The following is a 16,444-nucleotide window of genomic DNA, read 5'->3' as shown; positions in this document are numbered from 1 at the left end:
AAACCTCTAATTAGAATTAGTTTAAATGTAGTAAGAGCCTTTTAAGGTTGAAATACAATTAATATGATCAACAGGTAATTGCTTTATTATTGGCCCCTTCCTCGGATGGATAAAGGCAATGTCCTAAAATGTTTTGCAATGCAAGCTCCAAGTGTATCCAAAATGCTCCTACCCTCCTTGAATACACAGAAATGGTCAGGGTCATCTGTCTCTTTCCATTCCACTGTCTATGTTCATCCTACATAGAGCAGTCTTATAAAATAACCTACCAAGGCACTGCAGGTGGAAAATAAGTGCACTTCAAAATATCAGTACAATAATCTGTTAAAAACAAAAGCTCAAATTACTTCATAGTTCCAGCATAGGGGCAATTACCCATTTTACCTAATGTATTCTCAATGTCCTCAAATGTGGACCATTCACTTATACTGATTCTCCCACATTTACTATTTTGGCATCTCACCTAATGCCCAAATAAACTATGCCAAAGGTACTGCTTAGGTATTAACAACCATAGAGTAGTGTTTTGCCATCTAACAAGACAGTAACTAACACAGTGCTGTAATGGAGAGCATTGTCAAGTTAGCTACTATCTAGCCCATGCAGTTCTCAGAAATAAAGGGTGCCTCCATAGTGTCTTACATTCACTGTTATCCCTGTTTCATGAATCAGTCCCTTGTAATTGATCGCGGGTCAGAGAGTCAATCTTTTAAGTCCATGATCTGTTCCCAGTTTTTACAGGATCTATGCACGACAACATGCATAAAGCCATGAAGTTATGCCAGCCAATATTATGTCTCCTCTAATTAGAGTAGATGCATTATCTAGATGTTCTGTTGTTGTGTCCATAGGAAAATATTAGGTTTATGGACCTAAATACCTTTAATAAAAGGGAAGGCATTTTAAATTGTTAGTGTATACTATCACCTTTCAGTGTAACATTTAAACTATACTGGACTATTCATGATCATGGCACGGGCATTCTAAATGGTTGGTGTGAAATTTTAGGTGTTCTGATCCCTGGGGCGTTAATGAATAGTATGTCACTCATCTCAAAGATAAAAAATATAACTTTTATCCCCAATCAAAGACATAATTCAGGCAGATAATATGTATCGACATTCTGAAAACCCATCTCTGTTCTTTGCAAAGAAGGTTCTGACTACCCTGCTCATTTGAGATGACTTTTTTTACGACTGTCCATGTATGATCAGAGTAGGTGAGGCCCAGAGTTTTATAATGGGTCAGCAATTTGTCTAGATATGTTTCGATGATGTTCATTGATTGTAGTGCAAATCTTTCCTGTTGTTATCCCAACTAGATGAACATGTGAATACACAGCCAAATTACTGTTATATTTAGTTTGTGTCAATTGTTTTTAGACTATGGCAAGGCCGGCATATAATTCTCTAGGGGTTTTGCTGAATTTGCATACTCCACAATTACCACATGGGTAATGTCCAACAACACCTGGGAGTGATCACAGAATAGTTCAAAGCTTGGTATCTTTGTTTCTGGAAATAGATTTACATGAAGGAGGGATCTGTAAAGAAACTGACTTGTGGACCTTAAAAAGCAGTACAAGATATACCACCTAAATCTGGAGGCCAGTCAGGACAAACTTCAGAGATTTGAAAACAATATGTTTCCTAAACCATTTGCCAATGAAGATGGTGTAAAGTAAGTGAGACATGGTCCTTGGTTTTGCAACCTGCGACTGTGACCAATCTGGCAGCTCTTTCAGTTATGCTGCATACAGGAATACGATTTTTCAAAAGATCCCAAGTAGACAATGTTTCCATGCTCTAGTATAGACTGAATTAAAGCATTAAACATAAACATATGCAATATGGAATTAAGAAGCTAAAATACACACAAGAAATTAAAATGATAGAAATAGGAGCTGGTTACTACAGCAACTTAAGATTCTAAGGGAATCTTACCACTCAGAATGAAGTACAAGTTACAGTTTGACTTGGCAGGTCATGGCCTGGGGGGGGGGGGGAATGGGTGGGACAGCCATTAATACAGGCCAGCTAATGGCATTCCAATTAGAAGAAGGGACATTCAGGAACATTTTGGCCTTGGAAGGATTACATCCTAGAAAACTCACAGACATCCACCATCGAACTGCAACTACACTGGAAGTAAGACAGGAGGAAGATGAATTCTTCTGTGTCAGGATAAACCGTAGCTGGATCATCAGCGTACAGATAAAACCTGACACCGAGTGAAAGCAACAATGAGGCAAGAGAAGGTGCAAACCGTGGTTGGCACTGCTTGGCAGATTACTGGAACACATTTGTGCAGCCCTGCTGCATCAGTCTTCACACACAGCAGAGATCAAGGAGGACTAAAAGGGGTAGTGATGAGGTTGCATTTACAGTGCAGAACACTGAGGGTTTTAACAGGCCTGTGGGTTTAAGTATGGTTGTGGGGAACATATTGGCAGTTTAGGGAGTTTGGATGAAAAAACTTCTGGGTCAGAAAGGAATCAATGCTAATCTAGTGATATGGAATCTAGCCAGAGAGACTTTTCCTCTGCAAGGAGAAAATCATGGAAATCCTCTATCTCATAGAAACAAAGAGTTCAAAAACATAGGTTTAATAGGACATTGAGATCATTTATAAAATAGGCACCAGTGTTGGCCAAGCAGAATTGTACACAGTATAACTTACTTAACAAGCAAAATATTTTGGGAGCTGCGGAAGAAGTTACACAGTCAGCATGAGACACTTAAACACGAGATGGTTTTGGCTAGAACTGTTCAACATATATATTTAAGATCTGGGAAACTACGAACCTTAATCCTATTTGTTGTTTGTTCTCAAAGGACACCAGTGGTGGAAATATTAAGGTAGATGGGAGCAAATCTAAGAAGAGGCTAAAGAAATGAACACCAAAATAGCTGTCGATAGCTGAGCTATGTGGACTGCAGTAACAGGCAGGCACAGGTAAGCCCCTCATTTATCTTTGCTTCACCCCACACACGCTGGAAGTGAGGCGTATTGCATGTTTTTATTGCAAAGAAACAGCTGTTCTCAGGGCCAAATTATGTCTGCTCAACTGCAGAGATTAGAAAGGGGACCAGGAATCATTTGGAAATCATACAGATAGCAGGAGGCTTATAAGTCACTGGGAAAACCATGGGTTATGCTTTAGACAAGAATTTTGGTCTGATTTACGGCATGTGCCCTGGATATAGAACAATTGATGATGATGTCTCTGAAACAGAAAACCAGTCCATATTTATAAAATATTTTTTTAGTTTTGAAGCTGAAAAGCAAGCACAGTAAAGAGCTTCTCATAAAGCTTAGGGTGTTGTGATAAACCTCCAGGATAAATAAATGTCTTGCATGATTGGACATAGCCTTCTATGCATCTCCAAATCTCACATCTGAGAAGAAGACAAGGTGACTAATTATACAGACATATATGAGTGAACCAGCACCCCTGCCTTTGATGGCTACCATATTTATGGTATTCTTAAATCTGATGCCAATAAGAAAGCAACATTTCTGAAAACGGAACCAAAACAAAATAGGGATAATTACCTGGGATCGGCATTAGCACAGTATTTTGACACATCTATGCATTTGTTACAACAATTTACTGTTGTACTCATCTTAGACTGTTTATTATTTCTATGCTCTGAAGCCTGAGTTTGTCACAGATTAGGCCACTCCCCGGATTCTGCGTGACTATTCTTTGTTGCCTCTTATCTTTTCCTTTAGATCGCTGTGCCAATTTCAGGCAGCAGTTTCTTGTTTTGCCATAAAGCTATGATAGTTCATACCTCTTGCAGGCAAGAGTTAAGTGCAAACAAGTCCCGTAAGTGTTCTTTATGATGGATACATTGCCTCCCACATATTTTTGTGTGAACCCTTTTCCCAGAAACCATAATGTATTGAGAATATTTTCCAACCTATTATGAGACACCTGTGCCAATTGCATAACTAGTCATTCGCGCAAGATAGCGGGTCCATGTAAGCTGGCACAGGTGCTGATAAACATTCTGCCAATTTTGTCAGCACCACAACAGAGTCTATTTATTTAAAAGTTATGTTCAACTGCACATCCCATATGGTAAACATGTTTAATAAAAATAAGTAATAAGAATTGCTAATAAATTATACTCATTATTATACGTGCTGGTAAGAAAAAGAGATAAAAATCAAAATTCCTAGGTTGTTTGATCAGTTATCCATACCAAGCAACATCAGATACATCAGGAACTGACCTCTAAAACTCTGATAGTACCTGTGCAACAAGAAGAGCCTCCTTAAGTTGACCTCTGGAAGTAAAAAATGCCACAAGCTTCTTTACATCACCAGTAGCTATACAGTATGGGATAACATCATCATTTTCTTCCTGAATTAATTGATCAGCTCTTCTAATTAAAAACAATAAAAATATATTTATTATTAATACACAGTACCAAAGGTGTAACATTATAAAAAAGATGCAGACATAAACATATCGTGTTTGTGTATTTGCCAAGCGCACATTCACCCAAGGGTATCTTGGCGCTGAGTAACACATGTTTATTGCTACTCAACAGTACTTTTTTTTTATCGACATCAGAAGGATGAAGGGCTGAGTGGACCCACCGGAATTTGAGCCTGTCACCATGAGGTCAAACACAGGTCCCTATAGTGGACGCCCTAGTCCACTAAGCCACCAGACCCGACTTAATAATTTTCAGTTTTGACATGTTTACAAGTTTTGACATGTTTATAATGCACAAAGAGATAAGGACTCTGATTCTCACAAAAGTAAGAAGTTTTTTTTAAATTTCAAATATTTTTTTCATTATTGATTTTATACATACATACATACATATAATCATGAAACGCTTCGTCGTTATAGGGGGAAGGTCCACCCTGGCTGTATCTTTCCAGGAATATAGTTACATAGTATATGGGTTTTGCTGTCCCCCCATCCCCGGCCCCGTTAGAGGAATAGAAATTGGTGAGAAGGGGAAAGGATAGAAAATGAGAGAGAGAGAGAGAGAAGAAGCCTTAGTGTGTCAGGGGTACGTATTCTTCAAGTTTCTGTTGTGGTCTCGTGGGAAAAGTAAGAAGTTTACTCCCATAGCTTTACTCAGACGTTTGGAGTACATGTTCTTATTTTTATAATTGACAGGTTAATCTAGGATCACAGTAGTAGGAAGCTGTGACAGTTACAACTTTCATGGCGTAAATTCAAACTTCTTTTGTGAATTTCAGGTTTTTCCCATATCAAGACCTTGTTATATATGAAAATGAAACAAACATACTTTTAAGCTTGTGCAAATAGTTCACTTTATTTAATTTTACATTAACTTTTTTCTTTTTGGTTGGTTCACTCCCAGTTCCATTCCTGGATACAGATATACTCCTGCCTTTGAAAATGGTAAATCTCCAAATGTGTCTAGGGTGGGAATGTACCATACAAATGTATGCTATTATTCACAGATTAGTGGGTGTTCAACTACTTCACAGGACCCACGCTTGAATTGAACATCCACACTTTGACATAGTGAGAAGATTTGCTCACTTCTAATATGACATAATGGTAGTGTGATATTACTTATACGTAAATCACTTTTGAAGTGCAAATTCATGTTTTGTGAGTACAAACAGTTAATTTAAGCATATAAAACATGCCATTTACTTACCAAGTCCAATTTAGGAATGCAATTAGCTTTGTGAATCAGGTTCACAGTCATTATTCATTCACATTTCTTTTTTATATGTGTATATTTAACAATTGCAAGGCAAGGATCTGCATATTTATCATATCCATATAAGTGAAGGTATGAAATGTAATACATAGTATATATTACAGACATACAACACATTATATATTATATATGCAGTCAATGCCATACTCTTTTCACAATACTGGCCATTTCTGGTCGATGTTTTAACACTGGAGCAGGTCATTAATGGCTAGTATAATCCGTTATGTCGGTCTACATGACTATATTAGAACATTGAAATCTTGAGAGCAGAGGGCCTATATCAGTTTATATAGGCAGCTACTGCTCCATTGTCTTCAATGGAGGTCGCAACAATCCAGTGTACTAATATAGCCCTATAGCACAACGTAGCGGGCTATACCTCCCTTTAAAGGCCTCCTCCAGCGTTAAAGACCCGAGTTGAAGGCATTGGACTTTAAGAAGGGTGCAGGACTTTAATGCCGATATACAACAGCTGTAAAGGACAACATTGGAATGTTGGAGTTCCGGTTTTCTACTGGCCATTAGAAACAGGGAGCACTCCATCATTTTCAATCGAGCTCCCAACATTTTAATGTTCTAATAAGTCTTAAACCATTGCTCTGTTAAACAAGTGGGAAATATCCAAATTTTTACATGATTTATAAGTGGTCTTCTTCCAATGCTACACCTTGGACACTTCAACCAAAATATAATGTATGTACTGTAATGAGAACTACACAAGAAAGTGTTAAAAAGAAAAATGAAACCCACCAGATCGTACTGACAGAACTCACAAATCTAGCAATCGGCCCATCCTGCCCCCACTGTGGGCAAAAAAAGCCTGAATGTACCCATGTTTATTGCTGTAGGGTCAGACTTTCCAACCTTCGTACACACAGAAATAATATCAAGTATCTATGTGGGAAAATCAGGGGATTAATGGAAGATCGAACGGATGAGATGGCCCTGATGAAAATCAAACTCATGGCTTGCAGTGAGTGCTTAACTCGCTGTGCCAGTATAGAATATGAATTTTGAGTCTCGTGCATGTGACAATACTTGCATTTTGGGATAAAGGTTGCTAGTACTACTGACTATTTGACCAATAAAAATAAGGAGTGACTATATATATGTGACTATGGTGCATTTGCACATCACTGATTAAAAAATTCAATAAACTGACATGTTGTGTTCATCTGACATGAAATTATAATCTTTAATGGGCCAACGTGGAAATCACCCTACTAAACCCAGTGGGTGTTGCTCATTTCTGACTGCCCACACATTTTGTCCAAATGTAATACTGATCCCCAAGTAGAGTCTGGTGCTATTTTGCAGAAGGACCGGAACCATGGATAAGACACCTTTCTATGGGCAAACCTTAATGATGTTTGGAACTATCCAAATTGAAGTGAAGGGAAAAGATCTGGGGAATGTGCAACCAAAGAAGAAGCAACAGAAAACCATATTCAACTGTCTTTTCTGCATCCAAGTGTCTTCCCGCAGTTTGAAAAATATAATATTTGCAGCACTAAGAAAGTCCATTATAACACTTTTTATTATATGATGTATTGATAATGTCCATGTTGAAAATTCTGTTATGTTTAATGATCTAGGTCCTTACCTTTGTGTTAACTTCTTCCAGTATTTCATAGAGACACCTGGTGCCACCGATAAAGCTTTGTCCCACTAAAATAGAGACAAAGATTAAGTCCACATTTGATTTTACAGAATAAATGCCTTCATCATTAGAAACATTTGCTTCTGATGCAACAATTATCTCTAGATATTAAAAGAGTAGTATATCTAGAAGTATATTAGGATTTATTTTAGAAATACTTAATTCCCACAATATGGCAGAGATTTCTAGAAGCCCACTGTGTATCTATATTGTTGTTTATATTTGCATAGTTCTGTAGAAAGCTGCCATGCTTAGAAAATTATATGTAGTTTGATTCCCACTTGTCTGTCATGTATGATGTTGGGTCTCAAAACATAATTCTATCTGCTACCCCCCAGGCGTTGCACACCTCTTAATTTTGTTTTGCTTAATTTTGTTTTTGGTCATTTTATATGTTCATGAGTTTCAACTGTATTGTTTCCATCTTCTTTTTCAATATAAACATCATATAAGAAAACAATGTTTTCTTGCATAATTCAGAGTTACCAAACCATTATTGTAATTGTTGATTCCTGGCACTTGCCAATTTTCTTTCTCTTTCAACAAATATATTTCTTCCAACAGTTCCATAATTTATTGTTGTCAGTCTACAATTTCCAGACAAGTCCCACATGTATCAATAGTTATCTCAAACAGAAAAGTGGACAACTGCCAAGGTTAGATGTGCCATCTCCTAATACTACTGTCCATGTCACCAGTCATAGGCACGGAAAATCATGTGTTCAGCAATGAAACTTAGTTGCTGGAACGTTTATGACAGTACTGAGTATGTTCAGGTTGGGAAGGAGTTGTAATAAAGCATGCTAACATGGTCTTATTTATTTGCTATGTGTGTGCATTTAGGCTGCACTTATGCAGCCTGAATACTGCCACAAAGGGCGAGGTGTAAAGGTAATGAGGTAAGAAAGGTAGAAACAGTGATAAAGTAGTATGTACTTCCGATTTCCTGATAGGGGAACCTTGAAAAAGCAGACACCTAGTTCTAAAATGATTGTGCTTATGCTAGTGGATGACCTGAAGGTTTGGGACATTGATCATCAGTATTTAATAGGTTTAGGGGCAGGTTGCATTATGGCGAGATATTGTGGCCAATGGCAGTGTAGAGCTTTATTGCTTAGATGATCCAGAAGTAAATTACTTGATTGGATGGCGGTCAGCATGGAGATTTTATTGTTCAAATGTTCTTACTGAATTTGAAAAATAGCCAAATAGACAGATACACGTGTCTACAACCAAACAACTAGCCAAGGTGCGATTAAGTAATTTCAAAATCCGCCCCTCAAACTATTCCAATTCCTTCCCCTACAAAACCAGCGCAGAGTGAGTTAAGTAACATTATATAAAGCCTTTCGTGATTCTGTTATAGACTGATTCCGCATGGACTGTACTCAGTGCTCATAGATTTTTTAGACATGTTAATTCTCTCATTCCAGAGAATAGAACATGTAAAATTGGTACCCAATGTGCCTCATAAAGCTTTATTCCTATGAGGGAGTTGGCAGTCCTCACCTTCCCTAAAATATGTCACAAGCGGAGTAACCAGTTTCTCATCTGGTGGCTTGTCCTTTCCCTATAAAGCAGTTATGGTTTGTTTGGCTTCCCAAAGCATTGGTGCCATCCATTCACATTTTTTAGAATGCAGTGGATAGGTGAGCGGATTAGTTACAACCAAAATAACGTATGCTGTGAATCTGGAGAGATGAATTGCAAAGGTAACATCCGTAGCCTCTAGCGTGTTTGACCAGTAGACCTGCACTTTCGGACATTTCCAAAGATGATGAACTAAGGTGCCATCTGCATTGTATCCTCTTCCACTACTTCTGGGGATTATGTTTGCCACATTCCCATTTTTATGGGGACTGAGAAACCAATATGAAGTCATTTTATACAGCACTTCCTGCTTGATAGCTGTCTTTGTTGACCTACAGGTTTGGATACAAACCTCACTCCATTACTTCTCAGACAGTTTTCTGCCTACCTCCTCTGTTTGTCTCTTTTCAGAGGAAATCCACAAAGTGATACTAATTTGTGGATGTCAACACATTGTTTATTACTTTGCTTTGAAGGTATTTACTGTTCAAATTTAATGAGTAGTCTGCTAGCCAGAGACCTCATGGTGTGGTGGAATACCTAAAGTCAACTATTGTTATAAGATCTCTTGTACAACTAGCTGTTTGCAATTAGATTTTCTTTTTTTTCACTTGCATGATATATTCAACATTGCATAAATCCTCTCATATTTTACAATATCATATTAAAACATGGAGCTAGTTCCATTTCATTTCATAAACTTTATTCGACAATTAAGTCATAAAAGTATACATAAAAGACAATTATTAGTTTAAAATCCATTAAAATTCATACAATAAATATTAAAAAAGAATTAAACTACAATGGACTATTGCCGAATATCAACTTACGTTATTTCAAAAATCTTAACATCAATCTCATCAAATACATTTGTTCCAGAGGAGTATTGCACAGAAGCTCACAAAAGCTACCCCTAATATTTGGTATGCAACGTTTACAACGACATTTTTACAACGCACTACCATTACAACGCAGGTATTACCACGCATACCATTACAACGCATTGCGCTGGGGGGCGCTCTAGGGTAAGTAATAAGTTTAATTTTCTATCCAACACCTTCCCTAGTGTCCACGGGGACTGGAGTTGGAATAGAAAATTATACTTACCACTATCCAGCACCTCTAAGCGCTATGCGTTGTAACGGTATTCGTTGTAAATACCGCGTTGTAAAGGTATGCGTGGTAAAAGTATGCGTTGTAACGTCATACATCCCCACCATTTATGGGTGTAAACAGCTTAATCTTCATATGTCTGTCGCTATTTGTTTTGTGCGGATTACCCAAGCCCATTTTAGGAACTTAGCCACAGCAACAGCAATTATAGACGTCGGGTCTGTACATAGAATTCTAAGAGCCTCTCCATGCCTATGTATCCCAAGCAGTTTGCATATAGGCTTGATCCACATCGATCTGGGGGCAATGTACAGGGGACAGAAGAAGAGGAAATGACTTAATGACTCTTGTTCCTCCCAACACTTAGGACATCTGTCGTTACCATTTTTTCCTGCCCAATTTGCTGTAAAAGACCTTACTGGGAGGGCGCCCACTCTGAGCTGAAAATAGAGCTTGCAATCCTGCTGTTTCCCAATAGTGTCCCAATAAGGTTCCAGAATCGGATGGGTTTAACATCCATGAAACGACCTGTTAAGTGCGAGGAGAAACCCTCTGACCTCTCTTCTGCGATCACCATATCGCAATACTTTTCTTTTAAAAAATCTTCGGAGGGGAATACAGCGTTTTCCGGGTCTTCCCACAGTTCCCTCATTCCCAATTTAAAAAGTAAAGACCGAATGGCCTTCAGCCAATGTATTTTTTGGGAGGAATCCTTAACCATTATCTCCCTCAGGCCCTTAACATAGTGCTGTAATTCTTCTGTGGTCCATAGGCGGCGCCAGTAAAGTAGTGGCCGCAAAAAGGCAAGGTCCTGCACCGCCTTTTTTCCAAGATCCCACTTTAGTGGTATTAACGGGGTACTTACGGGAACGCTAGTAGCTTTTGGCAGAAATTCGTTTTCTGCTAGCGTCAGCTTTCTTAGATCTTCAAATCCCCAAAGTTCGGCTCCATAAAGGGCCTAACTTAACACCTTCATCCCGTATACTTCTAATAATGGGCTAATGGGCTTTGTCAAGGAAGAGGTACATTTTTTCATAAGAATGCCTGCCTGCTGGCGGTGTTTTAGCACCACGCTGTCTAATTGTCTAGACCACCCCAGATCTCTCTGAAGGGTAACCCCCAGGTAAGTGAAGGCGTCTACCCGCTCCAGCGGGGAGCCATTCATATGTGTCATCCCTCTAAAAGGCCTGGCAGTCCCATGAGTTTTACAGCTAGTAAGGACCATAAACTTAGTTTTTGCTGTGTTTATTTCTAAGCCCCTATCCAGACAAAAATCTTCAAAGCGCTTCAGCGCTTGCTGGAGCCCACTAGGTGTCTTTGAAATGATGAGGGTGTCGTCCGCAAACATGAGGATCGGGACCCGCTCACCAGACATCGCAGGGGCATCGGTCGGGACCAGGGAGAGGGAGTCCGCAACCCCGTTCACAAAGAGCGAGAACAGGGTCGGTGCCATGATGCAACCCTGCCTCACTCCCCGTTCCACCGGGAAGGGTTCCGTAACCTCCCCCTGGCGACCCCATCGAACCCGAGCGAACGTACCCTCATGTAAGCGGACGATCAAGCTCAACAGTTCAGGTGCCATCCCCTGCCCCGCAAGGACTTTCCATAATGTGTTGCGTGGGACCAGGTCAAAAGCCGCCTTTAAATCAACAAAGACGGCATACAAAGTACCCTTTTCCAGGACCACGGTACGCCAGTATAACATTATAAACCGGAAGACCTGGTCTATGGTATCAAAATATTGTCATTATTCATCCAGGTCTGGATTCTGCCCAAAACCAGCCGTCCCATGCTTTTTTGTATGCAGTCAATTAAACTTATTGGCCTATAATTGGCTGCAAGCGACTTGTCCCCCTTTTTATACACTAGCACTATTTCTGCCCCTTTCCAAGATTTAGGGACTTCCATACCTTGGGCTATGGCGTTTGCCACATACAAAATATAGACCCGCCATCGCCCTCTATTGTTTAGAAATAAATCTGCGGGGACACAATCCATGCCGGTAGCACGACCCTCTGTGACTTGGTCCAAAGCCCTATCCACTTCCCCCACAGTAGAGGCTGCTTATAAAAGGTATAATCAAAAGCTCCTTCGCTGTTATCAGAAGCACTACTGGCGCATTGGGGCTTAAAATAGTCAACCCATGAATTTCGGTCAACATTATTATGGGGGCTCTCGCGATGCCCTCCCCTGTCCCATTTAAAAATGTCCCCAAAAAATTTGGGATTCTTTGCGTTACACGCCACTTTAAGATCCTGCCACATGCTCTCTTCCCATTCCCTTTTAGCTTTGTATTGCTTAAGCCTATAGTTCGCACGGGCCAGTCTTGTTATACCCATATCTTTGGATTTTAAGGCTTGACCCAGCTCAACCCTAGCTTGGCGGCAAGATCCGCCATACCAGCTCCCAGGTTTTTTGATTTGGGTTCTCCTTTTTCCTGAGCTAGGTTTACAGAAATATGTTTTTAGTTTGGTGAAAAGCCTATTGTGTGCCTCCAACAAAGAATTAAGGGGAGATCTGTTCAGGGTAACTTCCTCCATAACCTCTAGAGCCCCTGCCAGATCTTCCTCAAGATTGCCAATAATATCCTGTCGGTCTGCAACTTGACACCATTTAAGGTGGCGCTCATCGTTTGCCATGACTAAATCTGGAAGAGTATGACCCTCATAGGGATCATCCACTTTATGTATACCCAGGTTAAATATTGCGGTCAGGGGATTGTGGTCGCTCTCAATACGAGTCACTACCTCCATATCAAGGAGAGTAGACCACATCTTAAGGGGGACAAGTAGATAATCAATATTACTTGCCCTAGCGCCATTGTCGAAAGTTTCCTTTCCCATTTTATCTGACAATGTGCGCCCGTTGGCAGCTCGGAGCTCGTTTTCCATGCAGAGGCCCTTTAACTGTATTGCGGCCTCGGTCCATTTTCTTATGGGTTTAGTACCAAGCTGAGGAACTCCCCACCTGGCATCCTCGTCCTCTGTTAAATGTATATCATCCAAGCCTAGGGGTTCAAAAGTGGTGTTAAAGTCACCGGCAATCAGTGACAGTATGTTGGGGGGGGGTCGCCTGAAGTAATTTATCCAGCTCTGCTACAACTTCAAATTTCTTGCCACCTTGAAGCCCCCTAGCGTAAACATTATAAAGATCAATTTCTAAGTTGGCAGGGAAACTGAACCTAACACCAAGAATATCATTACTTACGACTGGGAGCAACTGGGTTTGACATTTTAGAGACTGCCTAACGAACATCGCTAAACCCCCCATAGGTCGGCCCTGACTTTTTTTGATAAAAGGAACAAAAAAGTTCAAATATCCCACTCTAAACATTGGTTCAACCGTCCACACCTCTTGAAACAAACAAATGTCAAAGCGGTCAATAAATTCTACCCAAGCCTGCGAGTTAAGTTTTGACCGCAGTCCCGCAACATTCCATGAGACCAACGAAGTCTGACATAGTGGTCCATCAGGTGTTGCGGGCAATTCGCCCTTAAGGGGCAGCCCCCTGTGCCAAGGTGTACATTATTCTGCCTGCCCAGGAACCGATCTACATTTGACACCTCAATAATGACATCACAAGTGTTACTTTGGCCAACCTCAACCTCCCCTTCTTCCCTACTGCTCATGGGGGACACTTGCCCTATCCCGGTCTCTGCCCCCTCCCTTGTAGCCCCAGCTCTACTACCCAGGATGGACCTTTGTGGCTCATACTGTCAGTCACAATCCCCCAACCCCGACAAGGCCTGGAATCTGTTGAACAGCCTTATGTTCCCTAATGGACAAAAGTTTGATAAAGCTCCCTGTGGGAACATGTCCCTCTCAAAGGAAACCGGAGTCGGGGGGCCATAAAAATAAGCTAAGGGTAGAACTTGTATCCCATTAGACTGATCATTTTGAGGCCAATTACAAATATAATTTACACATATCTGGTCTCTAAAATTATTAATGATACAGTCTCCTGCCACCGTCTTTCATCCCCTGCCTATCCAATTGACTCTCCTAACTCCTATGATATCAGCTCGCATATTTACTGGCAATGGGCGGTACTTGTTAAGCCAGAAAATACACTTATGCTTTAGGTCTAGGTATGATTCTCGTTTCCCCTGGACTACTGGTGGAACCCCTACCAAGACTACCACAAAGGGGGCTGATTGGGGAGGGAGATCAATATAGGGCAAAGGAGGCTCATTGTGAGCCCTGGGTAAAGCAGGTAAATTTTGCTGTCTAGCATCCAACTTAGTACCATCACCCTGAATTCTCTCTTTACTCAATGGAGTCACTCCCACCCCTATATGGTTGGGCACCGAGGGAACATCTTTCCGAACCAAAGAAATTTGTGGCGCCCCACTATCCTGCCGTGTATTTCCCACCCCTGTCGAAGAGGGGGGTTGAGAGTTAGTAGTGTGCACCTTGTCGGCAGCCAAGGTTGGCCTAACACCCTGTCCTGACCCGGCACCACTGTTGGGACCAATTGAACCATGGGCTACAGGTGTTTTTGCCCGAGCAATGTGACCGCTGTGCCTTGGTCCTGCCTGTTTCTGAGCTGTTACCAGCGAAAGTTCAAGGCACACTAATCTATTTTCAATAGAATCCAACCGCTCATGCAATGGGTGGCACATTTTCTTAAGAGTGCCCTTCAGTCTTTTCCAGAAAGAAGGTCCCAAGTCCAGATATGGATCCTCCCCCCTGGTGTCCAAATGGCTTTCCTGCCCCTTTTTATCGGCCATACCATGTTGTGCGGGGCTATTTGGTGTCGTCACTGCTGGGTCATCGGCAGGAACAGTATTTTTACATGACCTTGCTTTTTTCCCTCCAGCGTTAGTTTGCGGCCCAGGGCGCTTCCTTTTTGCTTGCACCCTCCCCTTGGGCTGGACCACAATTGATTTTACTTGGCCAGCCGATCGAGTTTTAATGTTAGAGGATGGTGCTCTGCCTACATCACTGGCATGAACTCTATCTCCTAAAGAATTTTCACTTATATTCAAGATAGTTACTGGCTGAGGCGAGAGGGTAATTGCCACTCCCGACGGAGGAAGCGTGCCCTGTGAGTCGGTTTGTAAGTGTATCGGAGATCTGGCTGCTGCCAGGGGGCCCAGGGAAGACCTTTTATGAAAGGATGTGTCCAAGGATAGTCTTTTTTCAGTAAGTTCAATATCCTTTGCGAGTACGGTTGATACCCTAATGAGAAAGTTATCTAGGGTTCCCAATAATGATCCACCCGTTGATTTCCTGCTACTTGGCCCAGCATCTGGTGGAGTAGCCATCCTTGCTTAGTCCTGGATGTTACTCAGTTCAAATAACAGTTAGTAAGTATCACAACCAATCTCTTGCAAAGCAACACTGACCTTTTTGGTACTGCGACAGATGTGAGAGGGGGGGCCCGTCCCGTCCTTGTCCGGTCTTGAACGTGCTTAAACGGGCCCGCCCTTGGCCCGGGCTTCGCCCGGCTGCTCCCGCGCGCGGGGTGAGAGGCGTTCCTCGCTTTTTAGGCGCCTTCGGGTGCAGTGATAGCGTCAGGGACGCGACCTGGCTGCCGGGGCACCTGGGGGTTGTAGTTCGGGCCCCCGCGGTGGTTGTAGGCTGTGTTGCGGCCTCTGGTGCAGCCGTTCCCCTCACGGCGCCTGCTGGAGCCCGCTGGTACAAAGAATAGTGAGCCTTTGCCCTCACGGCAGGATATGGGTAGGTCAGTGATTGTAGGAAGTGTCCCAATGAGCGCTCGGCGCCCCGCGCTTTTCAGGCACCTCTGGGAGAAGTGATAGGGTCAGGGACGCGACCTGGCCGCCGGGGCACCTGGGGGTTGTAGTTCGGGCCCCCGCGGTGGTTGTAGGCTGTGTTGCGGCCTCTGGTGCAGCCGTTCCCCTCACGGCGCCTGCTGGAGCCCGCTGGTACAAAGAATAGTGAGCCGTTGCCCTCACGGCAGGATATGGGTAGGTCAGTGATTGTAGGAAGTGTCTAGAGCTAGTTCCATCTTCTCTTTCCTAGCTACGATAAAGGCCTATACCTCAATTGATTGTACTATTCGATTCCATTCCATTTGTAAACCACGGGTACCACCAACGGTGGTGTCCTGGCGCTAAGTGGTGGAAAAAAATACCCAGCGGAGAAGAGAGAGAACAAGACGGGCTAAGGTAGATCAAATAGCCAAGTCTTCAAGGCCTTCCTAAATGCAGTTTCAGACCATACAGTATCATACAGTTACTAGACCATACAGTATCAGTAAATGGCCCTAGGGTGCCCAAACCCTGGGTAAGGAACTAACAATGGCATTTGTAGTACATGGCATTTGCTAGAAATGTATCTCTTTGAAACACATACTTCCTCTTTCCTCCATTTGTCATTATGATCTGATTCC

General features: G+C 41.9%; 1 protein-coding gene across 2 annotated transcripts in view; it reads right to left on the bottom strand.

Annotated features, from left to right (window-relative positions):
• WDR17 (WD repeat domain 17) overlaps window positions 1-16,444 on the bottom strand; it is a 953,840-nt gene that overhangs the window by 336,739 nt on the left and 600,657 nt on the right. For both annotated transcript variants that reach the window (XM_078677682.1, XM_078677683.1), the window contains exons 18-19: window positions 7,330-7,394; window positions 4,262-4,394 (exon numbers count right to left, since the gene is read on the bottom strand). In XM_078677682.1, coding sequence (XP_078533808.1) covers window positions 4,262-4,394; window positions 7,330-7,394 — 198 coding nt within the window. The remainder of the gene's footprint in view (window positions 1-4,261; window positions 4,395-7,329; window positions 7,395-16,444) is intronic.

The sequence above is a fragment of the Lissotriton helveticus genome, chromosome 2_1 (genome assembly GCF_964261635.1).
Source record: "Lissotriton helveticus chromosome 2_1, aLisHel1.1, whole genome shotgun sequence".
Classification (NCBI taxonomy): Eukaryota; Metazoa; Chordata; class Amphibia; order Caudata; family Salamandridae; genus Lissotriton; species Lissotriton helveticus.
This window is presented reverse-complemented; position numbering and strand designations above follow the sequence as displayed.